This window comes from Hydra viridissima, unplaced genomic scaffold (assembly GCF_058129835.1).
Source record: "Hydra viridissima isolate aposymbiotic clone 2 unplaced genomic scaffold, HvirCarnegie_v1 scaffold_4, whole genome shotgun sequence".
NCBI classification, from domain to species: Eukaryota; Metazoa; Cnidaria; class Hydrozoa; order Anthoathecata; family Hydridae; genus Hydra; species Hydra viridissima.
This window is the reverse complement of record NW_028324303.1, coordinates 3,490,120-3,513,574: the sequence shown is the minus strand read 5'-3', so window position 1 is coordinate 3,513,574 and position 23,455 is coordinate 3,490,120. Positions and strand designations below refer to the sequence as shown.

The 23,455-nt window shown below is 31.8% G+C and overlaps 1 protein-coding gene and 2 long non-coding RNA genes across 6 annotated transcripts; 2 read left to right on the top strand and 1 right to left on the bottom strand.

The window, feature by feature from the left end:
* The first annotated feature begins 11,985 nt into the window (after window positions 1-11,985).
* LOC149889442 (uncharacterized) lies at window positions 11,986-14,639 on the top strand. Of its 2 annotated transcripts, XM_090085372.1 has the most exons (3): window positions 12,329-12,474; window positions 12,560-13,374; window positions 13,512-14,639. In XM_090085372.1, the coding sequence occupies exons 2-3, from the start codon at window positions 12,562-12,564 to the stop codon at window positions 14,466-14,468; spliced, it is 1,770 nt and encodes a 589-aa protein (XP_089941498.1). In that variant the 5' UTR covers window positions 12,329-12,474; window positions 12,560-12,561; the 3' UTR covers window positions 14,469-14,639. The 2 variants fall into 2 exon arrangements, with proteins under 2 accessions (XP_089941497.1, XP_089941498.1); XM_090085371.1 differs by having other exon boundaries at window positions 11,986-13,374.
* On the bottom strand, window positions 14,270-16,068 carry LOC149889441 (uncharacterized). Of its 2 annotated transcripts, none has more exons than XR_016451843.1 (4): window positions 15,905-16,068; window positions 15,410-15,476; window positions 15,174-15,221; window positions 14,270-14,409 (listed from the first exon to the last, which is right to left on the bottom strand). It is a non-coding gene; the product is annotated as an uncharacterized LOC149889441 (long non-coding RNA). The 2 variants fall into 2 exon arrangements; XR_016451842.1 differs by having other exon boundaries at window positions 15,397-15,476; window positions 15,905-16,065.
* LOC149889440 (uncharacterized) lies at window positions 15,548-18,071 on the top strand. Of its 2 annotated transcripts, none has more exons than XR_016451845.1 (2): window positions 15,548-16,673; window positions 16,764-18,071. It is a non-coding gene; the product is annotated as an uncharacterized LOC149889440 (long non-coding RNA). The 2 variants fall into 2 exon arrangements; XR_016451844.1 differs by having other exon boundaries at window positions 16,749-18,071.
* Window positions 18,072-23,455: the final 5,384 nt, after the last annotated feature.

The window sequence follows — 23,455 nt, the reverse complement described above, 5'->3', positions numbered from 1 at the left end:
ACGAATATTATGTTACGTTTTATGAAAAAAAATTTATTTTCAAAATAAAATTTAGCTCCTAATTGAAAAAAAAATGATAAAAGTGATTTTTCAAATAGGAACTTAGATTTTATTTGTAACAAAAGTTACATTTTTATCATTTTGTCTCCATGATTTTTAACGCGTTAAGAAAATAACTTTAATTACGATGTGGTACTTAAAAAGATGCTTGTGAGGCAATATTACTTCTCACAATACAAAATGTATTTGCTGAGTTGAGCTACTTTGAAATGCGTGAAGCGTTTTCCTTACAAGAATTATATTTATGTCATTTTTTTACCTTTAAGATTGAAAGCGAAAGTTCGCACAATTCAGCATCTTGGCTATATAATATATATTTATAACCTATAATACATGTATAACTTATTCCATTAATTTGTTTCTTTTTTCATTTAAATCTAATATGTTGCTTTTATTTGTTTCTTGTTTTTTTTATTTATTGAAAGTTTTTACCTGCATAATATTTATATTTAAAATTATTTCTTTGTTTTCTATTTTTTCATTAAGGTTAAAATTGAATTATTTACTGTATTAGGCAACCTATACTTTTCAACAATCTAAAATTTAATTAACATTTAAATGACACTATTCTTAGAGGCAGTAACATTTTTGATGAAAAAAGTGTTAGTTTGTTGTCTAAAACTGGATGGAAACTCTTTTTGCACCACTATATTCCTAAACTTCTAGAAATCCTTACATAATTTATTACTGCGAATAAAATTACATTGTGTTCGTTAAGAAGTTTGTATTTTTTACTGAGGTTTTCCGACGGTTCCTACTGCACCTGTCTTATCTCTAATTGTATTTAAGTCTGTGTCGTATATCACTTTTTATAAAGCAATTTAAAAAGACTATTATGTAATTGCAAAAATGTCATTGAATTGCAAAAGCAAAGCAATTAAAAAAAACCGTCGTTGAATGCGCATAAAAACAGTCAACCCGTATAATATAATGTTAAATTATTATTGCGGTAAGCATAGAGAATTTTATTTTTCTATTAATGTGGTAAGGTTTCTCTAAATCAATAATAATCGTCAAATTATTGTTAATATTGTTAAATTACGCAACAGGATCATTAAAAAAAAGTTATTTTTTTTATACATAAGGCGCTCCGAGGATTTCATAAGAATTCATCTTGTCACGGCAGCGCAGAAGAGCACTTAAAGAGCTTCTGGCGTATTTCGTACCAAAATCACGTTTACAGTCAGAACAAACGTTCATCCCTAAACCTTTTCATTTTTTTAATGCAGTGCGACAATCACTGCGCCACGGCTGTTTATTTTTACCACTCGCATTTATACATTTTGGTTTTTAATTAGTTGAGTAAATACTCAATTGTACAAAAGTATTATAAACTTAAGAAGAGGCAAAAAAAACGCGAATATTTGGAACGAGATGTAAAAACAGAACATGGTATATTTACCCAATTGATTTTCCGTAAAAATGGTGGATTCGAAGACAAATGTCAACGAATCACAACACTTATTGCGCTCAATTTATCTGTAAAGAATGTCGATAGGTACGAAGCAGTCATAAACGAAATTAGAACACGTCTGACTAATGGAGATTAAGCCTCTTTGCTCTGCTCAAGAGGGTCACGAACACCTATTAAGATTGTCTTAAACATGTGAATTTATGTTTTGAATGGAACTAGTACAGTAGAAGTAGTTGCCTTGTTGAACAGAAGTTAAGAGGATAGACTAAAGAACCAGTTTCAGTTTCAATAGTTGCAGTCAAACTTGTATTGAATTCATCAAAAAATTTTAGATTGACATTTGTACCGTCGATAAATAGTTGGTATAGCTTTTTTATTTCTATATTTTCTAGGTGGTCGTCTATTAAAAAAATATAAAAAATCAAATTTTTGTTTTTGGTGCAGTTTAAAAGGGAAATTTGTACTCTTTCTGAAATTATATACTTTTGCATTTTAATTTTTTGCACATATCTTTTAATTAAATTTTTTTTAATTTACTGATTTTAAAGACATGTAGTAAGTTTTTCCCTTAGCAATGCCCTTAGCAACAATGCTTTTGGTTGTTTGGGGCCAAAATTATTAAACATAATTTATAATAAAAACATTCTTAAGTTAGCAGAAAATTAAGCTCTGATGTAGTGTAAACCGAACTTTAAAATATACGGAACTTCAATATTAGTATCTGACAAAACTATTTGTTTTGTTAGTTAAGCATGGTGTATTTAGTTTTATCTAAAACCTTTATGTGACATTTTATTAACTAAGTTTGTTTAGATGGCTTATAGAAAATAATAAACAAATAAAAAAGTTAAAAAGAAAGTTTAGTGAGAACCAACATACTAATAGAAAAATAGAATTTCTGGACAAAACAAGTCTCGAGGATGAAAAAGACAATCTTTTTTTTTTCAATTTCATGATTTCGCGAGATTTTTTAGTAACATATTCAACGCTAGTTTTTTTTTTTTTTTTTTAATACTACCAAAGAGTCAGCTAGTCTCCCCTCTCTTAAATAGCCTGAACATGACTTATTTCAAAAATATTAGTGCTTTACAAATTTGAGCACGTGCTCGTTTTCGCATAGTAGTGGACCTAAATGGTGGTGTAGGTCATGGGACTTGGCGCTATAGTCTCTTCGAAACACCATGGTGACAAAATCATGACACTGACGAGAAGGTCACTTTAACCACTAAACTAATAATTGGAACCAAGCACAAATGTTTTTTCTTTTTCTCTTTCTCTCTATCTAATCTCCTCCTAATCGCTAGCATTAGTACCAGTTAAAACTGTTAAACATTTTTGAAACACATATTTGATGCATATATTTGCTGTGTATATATTAAAATATATAGATTTTCAAAGTTTAAGTGGCAAGTATAGAAACTCAAATACAGTCGATTTCACGGAATGTATTTAGTAAATTAGAATTTATAAATATATTACTCGCCTAAATCAAATAAGCATGTTTGCTATTTTTTAAATCTCAGATTAAAACAACTTTGCGTAGCTTAGTTGAATGTAAAAAAAAGCATTCGTAAATCGTCTGAGGTCCGATGTGAGAGTAGCGCCGCATTGCGAATTTTTATTCTTTTTTTCGAGAAATTGAGTTTTTGTCTTCAAGATCGGTTAATTCAGCGTTTTAAATAAGCATGAAACGAAAATTGATACTCAGATAGAGCGAAGAGAATAAGGCTAGAAAATAATACGAGCAGATACTTAATAAAGTTAAAAATGTTAAATTTCTACATAGATAAAAGAATATTAACACTAGGCTAGAAATAAGAGAATCAGGCTAGAAACTCAGAGAGATAAGTCAATGTTAAAACGAATATTGACGCTAGGCTAGAATAAAGAGATTCATATTTAAAACGAATCTTTACATTAAGCTAGAAATAAGAGAATCAGGCTAGAAATACACTGAGCAAGAACTTAATCCGACTTAAAACTTAATCCGACTTAAATATTTAAACGAGTATTGACGGTAGAAACCAAGAGAATCAGAAATTTAATCACAAGTTTCCTTTTTGAAGGAAATAAAGGCTTTTAGTGATAACATTTATAACTCTTTCATTTGCTTGTGTCTTGATTTTCTTCATCTACGTGAGTCCTTAATTGACCCTGGACATCTACCCGGAATTATTTTTACTTCTGCTAATCATGAGGCTTTCGCTATTTCTTCCCTGAGGCATTTACTGCTCGGTCTTGATCAATATATGCAAATGCATATTAAATTAAGTTTGTATAAATCATTATAGTTTTGATCTTTTTCAAATACTTGTATCCAGTTTTTTAACTTTTTGATTTCCACATCCTAATTTACTGGATTTACTTACATTTTTGAGTATTTCCTATACATATTTTTTTGATATTTTCAGTATATAAATATTATAATATATAAGTATTATCATATATATATATATATATATATATATATATATATATATATATATATATATATATATATATATATATATATATATATATATATATATATATATATATATCCAATTATTAAGAATTAAATTGGATATATATATATATATATATCCAATTTAATTCTTAAAACTTTAGATTTAGGTTTTACAACCAATTCTTAAACCAATTGAAGTGTTTTACACACAAATTATAACTATGTGTAAATTACCTCACTATAATTATATTATACGCATAAAATAAAACAAATAGTTGTTCAAAATTCATATAAAATAAATTGAACTAAGACACTAATTACATCATTTAAGAGATAAATAAGTATATTTATTTAAGAATATATATATATATATATATATATATATATATATATATATATATATATATATATATATATATATATATATACATATATATATATATATAAGCCTCAGCAGGAATAAATTAGTGCAGGAGCGGGGAAATGTCTCACTAAAAAGAACTCGGCGGGCGATGTAAGATGCCTGCGCTAATAATACTTGTGCAGGCGATTAGCATTTGCGCAAGGGTTTTCGATATTTAGATAAAAAAGCTCATGGAGAAAATACAATGATTATAATTGACCAGGTTTTAGAAATAGATTTGTTAGTTACATTGTAATATTTTGTATCATATCATAAATGTATCAGAAGTGCAATCGTTGCTGACAATTGTCAGCAACGATTGCACTTCTGATATTTATTTTTTAAAGCATTCTAATGTTTTCTATAACAGTTGTTAAAACACTGCATTTTATTAAATTTTTTAACATTTTTTTATCATGTACTCTTTATACATACTTTTTTAAATTTTACTTTAAATCTCTTTTTTATTAAAATGATTGATCATTTCATAAATATTGTTTTCATATAAAGAGTTCAATCCCTACTCTTCTTCTTTGTAAAGCAATTTTTTTTCTCATTTGAAATGTTTAAAAATCGGACTGAAATAGCTCTTAGCAAAAAAGCAAGTAGTTATAAGAAAAGATTTTTCTTATAACTACTCATTCAATAAAAAACGTTTAAGCATAATAGTACTTTAATATGTGTCAGATAGTTACATCTACAAAAATTACGACCTACTAAGTTGTTCTACAAAATGAACATCTAATAAAAAATGAAATTAATTTTCAGATAGCCTACTGCAGCCTAAATTGTTTTTAATCGATTATGGTCTTTTTTATTTTCAACCGATTTATGACGTTTTCGTTTTCAACCGATCTATTTTTTAATCTATTTTGTAGATTTTGATTTTCAACCGATTTGAGATAAACTTATTTTCAAGCGATTACCTGGTCTGTGTTTTCCTATTTTAAAAAAAAACGTTGTTGTTTTTTTTTAACAACGAATTTTTTTTTTTAAATTAACAAAAAATAATTTTTCCAAGTATTCATTGAACCTTATACCTCCCGATTCTGAAGACAGCGCTTCAACTGCTGCGCTAAGTCTGATCAAATTTGGCTCGTATTCAAATCAACAACAAAATATACAAAATACATACCGGAAAGGCCTAGTTATAATATTGAAAACACAGAAGGTTGAATATTCAGTAGGTTGTAAACTCAGTAGGTCAAAAATACAGTAGGTCAAAGATTTAGTAGGTCGGAAAATCAGTAGTACATATTTTAATTAGGTGTAAATATAAAAATCAAAAGTATTTGATTTAAAATCAAAAACGTCATAGTCAATGATTTATGAAATAAACTGTTGAACCAAATTATATTTCTAGTTCTATTTCCTTTTTTTTGTATTCTCTTTTTCAGGGTCAAATTTTAGTTCAAAACTTTCAAAACCACTTACTTTAAGGGCATCTTCAAATATTTCTTTAGAGGAATTGAATACATTTTTATTAGAGGAATTTTGGTTTAGCCTGTTACTAATTGAAATCAAGATTCCTTTTAGAATTTGAGGTGGATGATTTGATTTAATGTTAATATGTAATAATTCATCGTTTGGTTTTTTGGAACGCTTGTATGAATTTTCAGAGAGGTTAAATGTGACATCAAGAAAGTTCACAATTTTTAAATTTATGTCTATTTCAATTTGAAAGCCAATATTTTTTAAAATATTTATAATATCTTTTCTCATTTTATCGAGCTGTGGACCAGATTTTTACCCATTACTATTAAACCATCGTTGCAATAAAGGCCTAAATCATTTATATTGATTATTTTACTTAATAAATCTAAAATGTATAATCCAACAAATTCACAAATCTCTGCTCTGTCATAACTGCCCATTGTTACATCAAAGCAGTCATGTATGTTATTCTTTTTCCAAGTTTCCTTATGTCATTCTTTTTCCTTACTAAAATAAAGTAGGGTTTTTCTCAATGTTTTATTATACGAACTGTTTTTTCAGGAATAACTGTGTGGCTGCAAATTCAATTGCTTTATCTAAAATATCTGCAGTTATTGAAGGGTAAAAATCATTAATATCAAATTGAATAAATGTACAGTCATTTTTATTTTCGATTATGGCGAACCAATTTATAACATCAGCGGTATTTTTCCATTGTTGCAAATTTAGTTTATTTCTAAGAATATTGTTAATTTTGTCCAATTTGAGGAAACCAATAACCTACTAGGAAGTTTGTTTTGAAAATTTGGTTTATGGTTTTTTAGTGTTACAAAGGCTTGGGCAGCAGCAGTAGATTCGATTCTAATATCATGATTTATTTTTTTAGCAATACTTTACGCTTCTAAATTAATTGCGTTTTTTTATTATTATTAAATAAAAAATGGAAATTGATTTTTAAATGCAGGCATGAAAATAAGTTTCTCAGAGCAAAGAAAGACGAATGTTTGAGTACGAGGCAGAAGATGAGCATACGGCAGAACCCCCCAAGCAAATGGGTAAAATGAAGCGTTTTTTGTTATTGCAGATATATCTGCAATAACAAAAAACGCTTCATTTATATACATTTATATTAGTATACTACAGCATTGCCCTTAAAAAGAAGGCTTGAATAAATGATAAATTACAATATTATGTTTAGATTTTTGCATCATGTCAAAGAACTAAAAGTATCAAAATCTCAACTATCCGGGCTAGTCTGTTGGTCATATAAAGAATTTTAATTTTTATAAGCAAATATTAAACATAGCGAGACCTCATTTAAGTGAGCCAGCCCAACTAACCACGCTAGCTCGCCTCATATAAACAGCCCCTCTCATCGTTAAAATAAATAACTTAATAAAATCATAGAAAAGTAATTAAAACATCTATTAAAAAGTTAAAAAAGTAACCACAAAATATTATTACATATTATGCATAATCACCTTGAGAATTATTACCAATTGAAATTATGTATATCGTAAACGATATACATTATTACGAACTCTACGCGTAAAGTTAGTTGATAAACTATATCAACTAACTTTACGCGTAGAGTATATCATATAGCACTTGAACAAAGAACGGAAATTTTTTATAACAAATGATAAACTGCACTACTAAGGGTCAACTGAACCAAAACCTAATTTTAATAAATCCAAAACTCAATTGTACCAAAATCAAAATTAAACTTTACAAAACCAGTCTTAGACATCAACATGATAGTTTAACCGTTCACTAAAACGTGACTAAACTATTTTCTTTATAAATTTTGCAAATGATCTCTCATCAGCAATTCCCGGCTTATAGTTTTTAATTTTTATTTATAACTCCGATAAAAAATAAAATCAAAAACTTTCATTTAGCACTGTAAACCCGGTATTTTGAGCGCCGTAGCATATTTGTTTTTTCACCAAATATTTTCATTTTTTCTGGTCTACAATTGCAAACTGTAATATAGAAGATTGCAAATTGCTTATAAAGAAGATAAACATGTTAAGTGGAATAACTTAACAATAACAGTTGCTTTATTTCTCAAGTAATAGATTTGAATGTATTCGGTAGCACTTTTTTTTTATTTATCGCAAATTGAATTTTATCCATAGTTTGTTAAGCTTTTTAAAATTTAAATAATAACTTTAATCGTACAAATGATTTAGTTCGTTTTTGTAATACTTTAATCTTTTTTCAAATGCTTAATTATTGTTAGCGACTGTAATTCCGGAAAGTTCTACAACATTTAATGACGTTAGAGGTTTAAAGCTTTAGTTGTTTTTACCAATAAGAATTTTAAATATGTGTATGCGGTGATTTATGACGGTGTTTGGAAGGATATTTTAGAAAAAGCGTAGGGTATATATGAAAGAGAAAATTTGTAAAAGAGAGTTTTAGTTAGGAGAGAAGATTATTGCTATTTATTGATTTTTTGATTGCAAGAAAAAACTACAAGCTAACCGAGCCATGGAACCAAGTATGAGATTATTTGATATGTTTGAAACGTATGATGGCACTTCGGATGCGGCTGGCTGGATTTAACGAACGAAAGTGATTGCTGAAATTCAGAACTTAAAGCTTGAACTACTTTTTCCGATTCTTCTCAGAGAAGCTGCTTATGCAGTGTACGATGCTTTAACCGCGGAAGTCAAAAAAGATGTAGTGGAAGTCGAGCGTGTGTTATTAGTGGCGTTTTCCGTAGATGCCTACACTGCATATGAACTGTTTAAAAAACGAAAATTATGTGACGGAGAAAAAGCTGACGTATTTTTGGCAGATTTAAGACAATTAGCCTATCTTGGTAAATTACCAGAGGAGTCTGTGCGTTTTGCATTTGTTGTGGGTTTGCCAGAAGTGTTATCATCAAGATTTCGAGCCGTAATGAACCCGATTGATATAATGTTACCCAGAGTGAGAGCTACTTTGAACTGTGCAAATGTGACTGACAGTGATGCTGTTGGCGCTGTATATAGACGCCATGCTACAAAAACTGTGTTAGTGTGTTACAACTGCAAAGGTTTGAATCACATTGCAAAGAACTGTTCGCTTGCAAAGAACTTGTCTCCGAAGACCTTTAGATGTTTTAAATGTGGTGAGGAAGGACACATTGCATCAAAATGCTGGAAACTGCAGGGAAACGATTGCAGGAGCGAAGAATCTGCGTTACCTTGCTCCTGAACAACGGTGGATTAAGCGCATTATCTCTTATTCGTTTGAAAGTTAACTGTATGGTTGTAACAGCTTTAGCAGACACAGGGTGTTCGAAGAAGAGTTTGAATAAAAAAGTCCTGCTCAAAAGTCAATGTAGGTGCTTAAACTCTCAAAAGGTAGTAACGTTTGAAGGAAAAGTTCATCAGTGCACTGGGTCAGTGGTTCTTGAGCTTAATGGCATTAAAGCATATGATAAAGTTATTTTAGTGGATTTCCAACCGTTTGGAGTTGATAAAATGCTCGGAATGATTTCCATTAAATTACTAGGAAGAGTATCCATTTCTCGTTTGGGAAAAGCGAAGTTCGGATTGAATTACTGTGGAGCAGCGGCTTCGAACAAGGACAAAGTCAAGAAAATTGAAATTACGAAGAAAGATCATGAAGCAGCTTTTAATGGTGTTGAATAGAGAGTCAAATGGAAATGGAGAGATGGAGAAGGCCCCAACCGACTGTATAATAAAGTGGCACAGTACGGAATTCTACCATACGCGAGAACAAACTATGAAAACGAACTACAGGATTGAATTGATCGGAAATCGCTGTTAGAGTATGACGAAAATGAATTGGGTCCGCCCAAAAGGCAGATTCCCTTAATGGCTTTCATTCAGAGAAACAAAGATAATAAAATCCGACCTATTCTGGACTGGAGAGAAGCTAACAACTTCATTGAAGCATACACGAGAGATGCAAATGTGTGTCGTAAAGCTTAGAGAAAGGAGAAGAATGGGTAACAAACCAGCAATCATTGATTTACGCAAGGCTTATCTTCAACTAAAAACTGATAAATCTCTTTGGCCGTTCCAAACTGTGGTGTTTCAAAATAAATGGTTTTGTTTGACACAACTTGGTTTCGGATTGAATGTTGCGCCAATGATAATGAAATCCGTTGTGATTGCCGTCATTGATTAAGACGAATTAGTGAAAAGTGGAACGTCCGCTTATGTGGACAATATTTTTGTAGACGAAAGTGTGGTGAGTCTTGATTATGTTAAGAGGCATTTTTTGAAATATGGTTTAGAGACTAAAGAAGGTTAGCAGATTGGTGATAATGGAGTTCGTGTGTTAGGATTGTGTGTGCGTAAGGTTGGTAACAAACTGATGTGGTCCAGAGGGAATCGAGCTGATGCTATTTTGCAAAGGTTAACCAGGAGAGTAGTGCTTTCAATCTGTGAAGAGTTGGTAGGATATTTACCTGTGTGTGGTTGGCTGCGAGTGATTTGCAGTCTCTTAAAGAGAAAAGTTGTCAATCTGACGAAGGGTTGGTACGATGAAGTTTCTGATGAGAACGTTTAGAGGGTGCTTCAAGAAGTGTTTGCTGAGGTGGAACGTTGCAAGCCTGCTTGTGGTGATTAGGTTGTGTGTGGTGATGAGGGAAAAGTGTGATTTGATGCCAGTTCTTTTGCGATTGGTGCTCTCATTTAAGTTGGGGAAACTACTGTGGAGGATGCAACATGGCTGCGAAAAGAAACGTCTGTTATTCATCTAAACATGGCAGAATTAGACGCTGTGATACGAGGAATGAATATGGCTCTGATGTGGAAACTGAAGAATGTGACTGTTTTTATCAATTCCGTGATAGTATTCCACTGGGTTTCTGACGCCCTTACAGGAAAATCAAGGTTGAGATCAAAAGCGACGGGTGAAATGCTAATTCGAAGAAGACTGTGCGTGTTGCGACAACTAATTGAAGAATACAATGTTAGCGTTGAGGTGAAACTCATTCCTTCTAAAGATAATTTGGCAGACGCATTAACAAGAGTTCGCAGCAGATGGCTCAACAAACTGACTGTGCCAGAGTGTTGAAATAGTTGTATGGGAGTCGCAGCTACGAAGGGTGAATCTATTTCCGATATACACCAAAAAACTGGACATTTTGGAGGAAATCGAACGTTTAACTTTGTTCGTAAAACAATTTCGACTGCTACTGAAAAACAATGTTCAAAATGTGATAAAAGTTGCGAACCATGTCAGTCAATAGATCCAGTGCCACTACGGTGGGTAAAAGGGAAATTGGATGTTGAAGGAAACTGGGAGAGATTGGCCATGGATATCACGCATTATGGTACTGACAAGTTTTTGATTTATATTGATTGTGGAGCTTCAAAATACGCGTTGTGGCAACAATTATCAAGCTCATACGGAAGTGTTGCTATAGTCCGAATACTCCGTCTTATTTTTTGTGAACGTGGAGCACCGTTTGAGATATTGACTGACAATGAGCCGACATTTTAAAGTAAAGAGAAAAAGGAGTTCCCTTTATAGTTGGGGAGTGCAAATTAGATATAGAGCCGCTTATTATCCTAGGGGAAATGGAATTGTAGAAAGAAACCACCGATCAAGAGAATTGCAGAACGATCGAAAATGTTGATACCGGAAGCGCTATATTGGTACAATGTCTCAGTCGAAAAACATGGTGCATCCCCGATGGGCAAGATATACAGCTATTCCATTGGTGTGAAAGGATTGGGAATCTTCCTGCACGAAATGACATGGACGAGAGATTTCGAATTGGCGATAAAGTCTGGCTGAAATCCCCAAACGCGAGGTCCCATACAAAGTGGCAACCAGCTACTAAACTAACTCGGAATGCGTCGAATCAAATCTTAGAAGTGAACGGCATTCCGCGTCATGTGAAACACATTAGACCTGGAAATTATATTCAGTCCTGCATTATCCCTGAAGTGGAAATACAGATGAATACTGAAACTGGTCAAGAGAACGCTGAAAATCAAGAAGAGCAAATTAAAGATGTATTAGAGACGAACGAGGAAAATGTTGAAGTTGAAGACCCCAAGAAATTGACATGCTTTTGCGACGGAGTGGTCGGGAACGGCGCATGCCTTCGTATTACTTTGATTGCTATTTGCTGATTTGTATGATTCGTAAGGATCAAGGAGGAGTGTAATTGCGGAAAATTCTAGAACATTTAATGACGTTAGAGATTTAGTAGCTTTAATAGTTTTTACCAATAAGAATTTTAAATATATGTATGCGGTGATTTATGACGGTGTTTGGAAGGATATCTTAGAAAAAGCCTTGGGTATATATGAAGGATAAAATTTTTAAAAGAGTTTTAGTTAGAAGAGAAGTTTATTGCTGTTTATTGATTTGTTGATTGCGAGAAAAAACTACTGCGACATCTTTACTTTATGTTATTTTCTTTACCTGCTATGTTTTAGTAATTACTTGTTATATTAGCAAATGATGTTAAAAAACTTAAGCTACGTAAGTCTCGTTTTGTGAGTTTATAAACCACGTTTTGTCAACCATTGTACGTTTGATTAAAGATTAAAATTGTTTTCTTTAAGAAAACAACAAAAATATTAGTTTGTAAACAGTTTTATCTGTTTACAAATCTATGTTTTGAAAGTTGGTATAATCAGAATCCACACTTTCACTTTGACAAATTCAAATACAAGATGTATTTCTGTAATCTTAATTTTTAGCAAAACTTGACTGCAGAGATTCTGACTGAAGGTACATTAAATCAAACTTATTCTATGCTACATCTCAACAAAAATACAACAACACATATAAACAAACATCTCTTTTTGTTATTAAGAAATGCCAAAGACCTACGTTGATAACGCTTATAATAGAAGTGTTGGTAGAGTCGGAATGGTTCATGGAAGCGCAGTTATTTCAAGAGGAAGCTCAGGAAGTTCTAGTAGACAAAGTAGTTGTACTGGTTATGCAAGTTACTCTTCTGGATCTACTTCATCATCAAACCGCACTTACGTAGATAATGCTTACAACCGTAGTGTAGGTAGAGTTGGATCGGAAGTTGGCTCCATGGTCATTTCAAAAAATGATGGGAGTTCAACAAAAAGCAGTCATGATTCCAATGAAAAAACATACGTCGACAATTCTTTTAATCGTAAAGTAGGTAGAGTTGGATTGGAACTTGGTTCCATGGTTATTTCAAAAAATGATGGGAGTTCAACAAAAAGCAGTCATGACTCCAATAAAAAAACATACGTTGACAATTCTTTTAATCGTAAAGTAGGTAGAGTTGGATTGGGATTTGGTTCCATGGTTATTTCAAAAACAGACGACAGTTCAACAAAAAGCAATCATCAATTTTTAGAAAAAAGTCAAATATTAGAAACACAAGAAGAAAAAAGAATTGGGATAGAAGCTGTTAAATCAACAGAAAAGAATTCTAAACCAAAAAAAGTTTATGTAGATAACGCATTTAACAGAAAGCACGGAAGAGTTGGATTACCAATTGGTACCAAACCAATAAGTAGAAAAAAAGAAGCTGTCACTTTACCCTCCTTACCCTACGGAGAAAAAGCTGTCACTTTACCATCCTTACCCTACGGAGAAATATTTCCGCAACTAAATGACTATATTGGATACGACAGTAAGCTTCAGGTAACTAACATTAAAAATATTATTTTAAAGTCTAAACTTTGGATTTATAAATACTTTGAGTTATTTACAACCTTCCTTGAATAAATTAGTATAACTTAAGTCATTATATATTTAACATTTATTAAATCTTTTCAAAGGAAATTATACAAAACTTGATGGATCGAAGAGCTATTGAAAACAAATTAGCACTTGAATCGCAAAATTTAATTCCTATAAATACGTTACAATCGTTTACAAACTTATCTGGAAAAGATGTTGCATACGAAGAATTAGATCTGATTAAAAAAATTGGATCTGGAGGCTTCGGGGAAGTTTATTTATCCAAATGGAAAGATACAATTGTGGCTGTAAAAAAATTACGTCTTCAAAGAATTTCAAAAAATCGTCTAAAGGATTTTACAAAAGAGGTCACAAACTATTATATGTTAAATCATCCAAACGTTGTCAAGTTTTTAGGTGCATGTACGGTTACTCCGAACTTATGCATTATAATGGAATACATGGATATGAGTTTGTTTGAAGCCAAGGTTGATATAGACTTTTCTGAGGAAGAACGTCTTAAAATCATATTACAAGTTTGCAAGGGTTTGCTATATTTGCATGAAAATGGAATTGCTCATTGCGATTTAAAAACTCAAAATATTTTGATACGTTATAATGAAAAGGAAAACGTTTGCGTTGCTAAAATTTGCGATTTTGGATTAAGCATTATAAAACATAATACAGAAACTTCGGGCTCCAGTATTGAACAGCATTTTAAAAATATTGGAACACCGCGCTATTCCGCTCCAGAAGTTTTAAGAGGGGAGCTAATAGCTGCATCTGCGTGGTTTATGTGTGACATTTACTCGTTGTCTTTAATTTTTTTTGAAGTAATTTACGAAGAAGAGCCATTTAATAATCTTTCATATGTTCAGTTACAAAAGCAAGTGGGAGAAAATGGTTTAACTCCTGACATTCCAACCGATGTAAAAGTTGACATAAACATTAGTAATCTTATGAAGTCGTGTTGGAAATTCAGCCCTGTTCAAAGACCTAAAATAAATAAAATTGAGGAGGAGATAAGCCATATAACAAGAATTTATTGCGATTAAAAATGCAAAAACAAACGAATAATTTTAAAATATAATCATCATAAGATTATATAAAAGTTCTTATCACCTTTGAACATCATCTTACTTGTGTTTTCTTGACATTTAAATGTAGTATGTTTTTTATATTTACAAACTTGATTTAGCCAAATTTATGCAGAACATAGTAACGAACATAGAGTTTGTTTTTTTTGTTTTTTTTTTCAATTAATCTATAAACTTTTTTTTGTTAAAGGGTTTTCATACGTATCAAGGTTCAAATTGATTCAGAGAATTTCTAGATTTTATAAAGTTTGGTATTTTTATAACTTAGATTAATTTTTTACTTATTCCAGTCTTGGTTCAATAAAGAACTTAATTGTCTTTTTTTTTTGTTTGCAATGTTTTAAAGTATATATATATTTTTGAGAATTTTTTGAGCGTTTAATATTTGGTACCCAACCTTCTTTACATGTTAGTTTGAGCATATAGTTTATTAAGTAAATCAATATTAAATTAAATATATATGAATATAATAGTGTATTAAAGTTCTACTAATTATTTGCTTTTAAATAAACATTTATCCACATTGTGTTAAAAAAAAAAAAGTTATAGACTCAAATCAAGATTTCAAAATTCAAACTTACCATAACACCCTTAACTTATCATAACACCCTTAAAACTTACCATAGCACCCTCAGAACTTACCATAACACCCTCAGAACTTACCATAACACCCTCAAAACTTGCCAATGATAAGTTACAACTGCGCATTCTCTATTTGAAAAAAAAAAGAAAAAAATTAAACTTAAAAAGTGTAAGAATGGTTGCTTCATGAAACCTTTTAATATTAAGTAAAAACTTTTCTTTAAAACTTCATAAAAAAAAAAAATAGTTTCCTAATATTAAAACAAAAAACATAAAAATTAAAAATAAAAAATTAATTTGATACCAAGCATACTAACTTTGAGTGACCGCTCCGAAACATTCATTTCGTTTTTGACTTCTGCATGATTTTATTTTTGGTTTGTGCTATTGTGAGAGAAACTTGCTTATTAAGAATTTAATCAAAAGAAAAAAAAATTATATATAGTAAAAGAGGGCAGAATGAAATAGTTATGACCATGCTTATTCTTTCGTTCTTAATTAATTATTGAATAAACTTTTTGCAAATATTTTTTGATGATGTTGTAGAGGATTTTTTTCTGAATGAGTTTTTTTGATAATTTGTTAAGTTTTTGAATGCGTGATAATATTTTTTTTCTTTTTTTGAAAAATGAACATAAAACTCTCGGAAATTAAATTTTATATTAATGAACTTAATCAGTATACTGGTAGAACATTTTTCGCTGGTCAAGAATCTTTGTTCAAAATTAAATTTGCTATTCAGGGAAAAAAGTTATGAGATAAAAACGAAAACGGAGACGTCGGGTTGAATGAAATACGCTATAATTGCTCACTTGTTAAATGCGGCTTTTATTAATCAAATCTCAAGTGACCAATCAATCTCCATGAATTTTTTGTATGAATTTTAAATCATTTCGTGTTAAATCTATTCTAATATAAAATATGCCTCGAAACAAGTTGTTCTCAAAGAAAAAAGAAAAATCATACACCGAAGAGCAAGTTGCGCTTGCAGTGGCCAGAGTACAAAGCGGTGAGTTTTCACTTAACAAAACTGTTCAATCATTCAGCATACCAGTAGCAACTCAGCATAGGCTTGTCCACGGCATAGGTGAAACCGGTGGAGTCATAAACCGGTGGAATCATAAGTTAAGCATCAGGGGCATAGGCAATATTTCATCACTCTGAGCCGCTTCTTGCACACAAGATATAGTTGCAAAGTATTTCAACATACTGCAAAAAGAATTCAACGAAACAGGAATCAATGAAAGTACTTCATGTCGTTTGTGGGATTTTGATGAAATCGGATTTTCTGGTGATCAAGGCAAGCAACTTAAAGTTTGTCCGCGTGGTGCAAAACGACCATTGAAATTGGTTGGCAACAATGAAAAAATCCATTATACAGTTGAAATTGCATCAATGTTGCTGGTAATCGTCTTGCTCCATATATTATTTTTAAATAAAATAAACGCCTGTACAGAAATTGGTGATTAAGTGGTCCAGACGATGTCGTTTACGCCATATCTCCATCCGGATGGATGGAAGATAAGCAATTTATGAATTGGCTCAGTGGCGTGAATGTTCCTGCCATTAAAAAAATTCCCGGTATTTAGTTTAATCTTTACTTTAATCAATTAATTACTTAATTAAATAAATCTAATAATAGTTATCCAATTACAGGCATTCATATTTTAGTCGTACATGTGACGCATGTCACCTATCGGGTCGTACTTGTTTGTATCAAAAACAATACCTTGTTAATTTGCTTACCAGCTCATTCGTCACACATTGTGCAGCCACTAGATGTCGGTGTTTATTGTCATGTCAAAAGAGTTTGGCGCAAATTACTTCAACAGTTTTATGCAGAGACAAAGTTCAGCAACTTATCAAAAGAATGTTTTAGCCGACTGCAAGCAAAACATTTTAGCTCTGGTGAAGTTTTTAAACGCACCCAAATAGTTAGTGGATTTCAGAGTACTGGCTTGTTTCCATTCGACATCAGTAAAATTGATCAGTCAAAATTGTAAATTGCTAATATGTTTGATACACCGTCATCTCAACCTGAGCCTTCATCATCAAGAGAATCAGAATCTATGAAAGTACCACAACCACTACTAGCATCAGTAACTACACCATCTCAGCTACTGCTACCTAAATCTATATTAACAACATCTTGCATCACCATTTGTTGCATAGCATCAGCTTCAAAGTCACCTCCAAAGCCAACTCGCCTACAAACAACGTTCAACAGTCTAGTAACTCCGGCTATTTAAAAGGAAATTCAAAAAGAGGTTGAAAAACAATTGCAATCGGCCCAATCTCTTGCAGCAGCTTTAAAACAAATGTTTCGCATCCAACACGTTGACACAAAAAAATGAAAAAGTGTAGATGCACCAAGGTTCGATGGGCAGTGTCTCAGTAAATCTGAAATACTCGAAAGATTGAAAGATGCTAAGAGTAAAAGCAGCAAAGCAAGCTAAAAATCAACGTAAACTAAGCTTTAATGAGGGGCACTAAATAAATCAAGCAACAATAGCAACTCCAACAACAATAACAGCTGCAAACCAAGTGAAGTGTAAAAAGTGCCGTAAAGTTTTAGGGCAAAGCTTCACCAAGTCAATGCACGGAATGGTATCAGTGTGAAAATTCGAAATGCAAGGCTTGGCTTTGTCAAACATGCATACCAAAGCGATATGTAAAAGGCGCTAAGTTTTAGTGCACCAAAAAGTACCACACAAGTTACAATTCAGCTCAACCACTGGTACCTCTCTACGACTCAACATCATCACAAAAAAAAAGTTTTTTTGTTTGTTTGGTTTGGTTGTTTTTAATTGTTATTATTGGTTGTTTTTGAAATTCTTATTATTGGTTGCTTTTTGTTTTTTTTAGTTAAGTGTTGCTTTAGTTACACATAGATTTGCGTATTTCATTCTCCCTGAATGTGAGGGTAGAATGAAGTAACTTTTTTTTTCAGTTAAATAAAGTTTCTTAAAAAACTAAAAACTTTTTTTACTTGAATTTTATATATTTAAATACAGCTCAAATTTCTCTACAACTTTAAAAAAAAAAAAGAAATTAAAAACCTTTTTCCCTTAAAAAAAAATTAATTAAAACTTTTAACTATTTCATTTGACCCCCATTTTACTCTATACATACATATATATATATATATATATATATATATATATATATATATATATATATATATATATATATATATATATATATATATATGGGCACCAGCAGGATTTTAGATGTTTTAGATAGGACACTTTCACACATTGTGCAAACTCCAAACCTTGTACAAAATTTCTGACACCCCCTCATTTTAGAGTGAGGGGGGCGCCTCCTCATTTGGCATGGGTATGAACATACTTGTTGTTGAAGCTAATTTAACGCCGTGGACAGCCTACCGAAAGTCGGTAGCCAAAAATAAATTCTTATCCTACCGAAAGTCCGTTTCATTGGCTTAGAATTTCACGTGTCAAATCAACCAATAAAACACGCTTTCGGTAGAATAAACAATTTTAATAAATTTCAGTAGAATAAATAATTTCAGGTGTCATAACAAATCGAAGTGTTATATATCATATAGTGAAAATGGCAATCGCTTTTACTTCCTCTGAATCTATTTCATCATTTGTATTGTTAAAAGGAGCTATTAAAAAATATGAAGATACTAATTTTGTTAAGTAATTGATTAGAGATGCTAGAGCTATTGAGGCTGCTACAAAATCTATTCCAAAGAAAGCTGCTGTTATAGCACCTCAGATTAAATACTATTTCATCAAGTATTATTGTATACATGGTGGTCAAAAATTTAAATATAGTGGCGAGGGAAAACGTAAAAGCTCGTAAGTTGTTGTTTGCTTTTTTACAGGATAGTGTCAAAAAAATCAATTACAATTTCTTTAAACCAATTCAGAGATATCATTTATGAACACCGAAACAATATTATTTACAGAACCAATTACAGGACCCTGAGGAACACTACTTAATACGTCTACCTAGTCTGAATAGAATACTATACACTGACTACTATACACTGATTACTATACTGTACTATACTACTATACACCGACTACTATACACTGATTTCTATTAGAGATGGGAATCGAACCCTTTTTTTAAAGTTCGGGTCCGGTTCGGTTCGGTTATATCTAATGTTCGAGTTCGGTTCAGTTCGGTCTTAAGCACAGTTCGGGTTCGGTTCGGTATCAACACAACTGTTTTTTTATTAGTTACAAAGCTTTACATCCACAATGATAAAACACAAATAAATTAAAGTAACATTAAATAGTTAAAGTATTACAAATAACTTGAAATAATTTGCAATGCTTTTATACTGCAACTTTAAAAGTCCAGAAAACAATGCAGTTGCTAATAGCTGCAGTTAAAGTGCACAAAACATTAAAGTAGTAACTTTCTGATCACAGATAACGTTAGCTTAAGTAGCCTACTGTCAGTCTAGTAATCAGGGCTGCATATTGTATTTGAGAAGTATCAACATTTCCAATGTTTCTGGATTTAGGCGAGCCCTGCGCTCACTCATCGTCACCCCACACACTGAAAACACTCTTTCACTGGCAGTACTTGTAGCAGGAATAGCCAACAACTTTTTTCCAATCAATGCCATCGTCGGAAGCTTATGTTCATGGTCATTGTCTTTCCAGAATTGCAATGCATTACACGCTGTCACGGGCAGTGCCAAGTATTTGTCAAGTTCATGTCTTGTGTCATTACTGTCGGCATTAGACAATGGAGTGGCAGCTGTTTTTAAGTCTGCCAGCAAATCATAAGATTCAGGGTCAGCTTTATTCTTCTTTGAAGGAGGCAGCTGATCTGAATGACTGCATTCACTAAAGCTGTTTATATCTGTATTGCCTGAGTCCTTTCCTATCATCTGATTTGGTGAAGAAGAAAAAATTTTGTCCACCATACTACGCATTTCTGAATAAACAAAATTGCGATCTTCTGCGTTGACAAAAGACAAGTATTTGTAAGAAGGAACAATAAGTGTTGATAGCTTGTGCAAAGGATGAATAATATACTTTTCATTCAAGCTGGACAGAAAAATTGCCTTCAAATCACGCATACTGTCGCTGTCTGAACCATTGATCTTAGAGACTGATCGAAGATAAAATAGCATTGGCCATACATCAGGGGGAGTCGGCACAATGTCATGTGACAATTGTACAGTAGCCTTGTGAAAGGGATGCAAAAGTTTTACGACGTCATGCAACAATTTTTCATTAACGTTGTTCAGTTGCTCAAGTTTGTCAAACTGCTTTGAATCAGCAAGAATTGATTTGACATGATCTAACTGGCATGACAATGATTGCAAAAGAAAAAATTGACTGTTCCAACGAGTTGCAACATCCTGTTTGAGAGTGTGATTTAGTTCCTGGTTTTTCCCACTATGTTTAAAGTAGCCCACCATTTCCTTTGAAGTCTTGATCATTTCATTAACTAAATTAGCACCAGGGGATTTCAAAGCCTTTTCAACAGCTAAATTCAGATTATGACCTGCACAGCTAAGTCTAACATCGTTGCGATAAGCCGACTTCATATTACTCCCATTATCAGTCACAAATACCAAATTGTCACTTTTTATAGCCTGAGGGAAAAGTTTTTTAAGTATTTCAGTTGTCTTTGCTTTTACGGCAAAGCCAGTCTTAGACTCACTAAACTCAAACAATCCAACACACTTACTTATAAGGCAATAACTGCTGTTAATGTAATGTGCTGTAAAAGTCTGATAAGAGTATTTTAGAATGTCATCGGTCCAGTGATCAGTTGTTATTACGATATGAGTAACCCCAGCAAGTTCGTCTTTCAGCTTTCGAACACATTCGTTGTAGAACTTTGGTAGTAGCGTCTTAGACAGCGTTGTTCGATCACACATAATATCCTCAAGTTTCACTGATCCATACTTCGATCCAATATCAATCATTGTTTGAGCAAAGTGACGGAACCCATCATTCTGAACACACGAGAATGGCTGAATGTCTTTTGCAATCATGTACAGGGCTGCACGTTGAGCATTTTCACAAATGTGTTTAGGAACCTGTAAAGTATAAAGCAATAAACAATAGACATTAAATACATACCAATACATAATGGCCTTTTTTTTTGTACTACAAAAAACATTGTATTTCTAAAATATTGCTTACAACTTGTAACAGATTTATTTTGCTATCAATGGCAGCAAGTAACAAGTGAAAAGTTAAAACAGTAAATAGAAAAAATCAAGATCCGCTAACTATATTTACTAACCTCTGTCTTTTTAGGTAAAAAGCTTGTCATTTTTAATTGTCCAGGTTCTGAATTGATCTTATTGATGTGTGATCTATTATGTCTTTGTAAAGTTGTAGTATGACCAATTGGCACTGACAACCATAATCCACACTGCTTACAAACGGCAAACTCCTTGACAACCTGTTGATCGTAACATGATTACTTACAGTTATACAAAAATCAAATAAAATGTATTGTAACTAAGGTCAATTGACTCTATTTAGCATTGATATTCAATTAATTATCAAACCTGAATGCTGCTCAGTTTGGCATTGTGTGCAATATGAGAGATGTAGGTGATTATTGATTTATTGAAATATTTATAAAACTAAATAATTACATATGCAGTAAGTATAGCTACAAACCTCATCCCCAACTTCAACGCAACGAAAGCTTGTCCAGCATTCACTCTTTGTCCATGATGCAGGTACTAAGCGAGCCGCTCCGTCTGTTATCAATTTCTCCAACACTTTTTTAGTCCATTTACTATTACTCATTATTACTAAAATATTATGTAGTTATAGCAATCATTAATTACTAAGATATGAATAAAAACTCAGAACATTAACAACACCTCAATATTGCAAATGTTTAGAAACAACATTTCCATTTTGGTTAGTAATGTTATGAATTGTAGACTTATCGCGAGGTTAGAATTATTTTGTTCTATTTCCCATTTTAAACGTTGGGAGAAAATATTTAATTTTTTTCTAAAAATAAAAATTACTTAAAATTTTAGCTTAGTTTTTAAAGAAATAATAACTTATGCTTTAAACAATTTTGATTTAAACAAATTATTTAGAAAAAAATTTGAAAAATAAAATATATTTTAAAACTAGTTATTAATTACTAAAATTACTAACTCATTTTCTTCCAGCACTTGAAAAGAGAGATAGAACAAAATAATTCTAAACTCGTGGTATGTTATGCATTAGGTTATGAATTATGTTATGTATCATGTTATGTATTGTAGTGATGTGCGAATTGCAAAATTTTCACTTTTTCAAGCCTCTATTTGGCTTGTTTAGGGTAAGAACAGTTGGTTTGATTCGGTTGGTTCCCAACAGTTTTAAAGTTCGGGTTCGGTTCGGTTTGGTAACAACTAAAGTTCGGGTTCGGTTCGGTTCTGTCGTAGAAAAGGTTCTAGTTCGGTTCGTTCGGTTCGGGTTCGGTTCGTTTCCCATCTCTAATTTCTATTACTTATAAAATCCAATATTAGATGTGGCAAGCAATCATCACTTAGTGCTTTAGCAATAATATTTAATACCTAAAGTTTAGTTAGAGAGTGAATACCCGACCCGAGTACCCGCAGGTACCCGTAGACGGATAATTTTAATAACTTCACTAACCCGATATCCAAGCCTTCTGGTCGGGTATTAGCCGATTTAAGCTACCCGAATATTACCCGTAGAAGTACTCAATTATTGGATAATTTTATTACCCGATTTCTTTATACGAAAATCGGGTAATAAAATTACTCGTAGAAGTACCCGTAAATCGGGTAATAAAACTACCCGTATATACGGGTAATAAAATTACCCGAAATCAAGTAAAAAAATTACCCGATCCTCGAACCGAAATTTTCGCTCGGTCGGGTATTTTCGTTCTTTTTTTTTTTTTTTTTTTTTTTTTACTGTGCTTTTTTAAATTTAACTTTATTTCAATTCTTTTAATATCATATTTATTTCTATTTATTAGTTCCACCTTGTCCGTGTAAGTATTAATTTTTAACTAATTAATAGTCAATACTTAAATGAAGTGGGTGGAACTAATGCTCCTTGTAAGTATTAATTCCACCTACTCCATGTAAGTAGTAATTTTTAATTAGCTAAAAATTGATACTTATATGGAATAGGTGGAATTAATGCTCAATTTTTCACAGTTTTTTTTTAAACATTGTGCTATCACCTTGTAAATATAAAAGTAAGTAAAAATTTCTTTTTTTTAATTCATTTAATTTTTTATTTAATACGCTACCCGCTTTTGTTACGCGGTCATTGGAACTACCCGTATTTGGGAACTACTCACAAGTCGAGTAATAAAATCTCGTACTTTTTTTCAAAACAAAATATATAAAATAGTTTTATAAT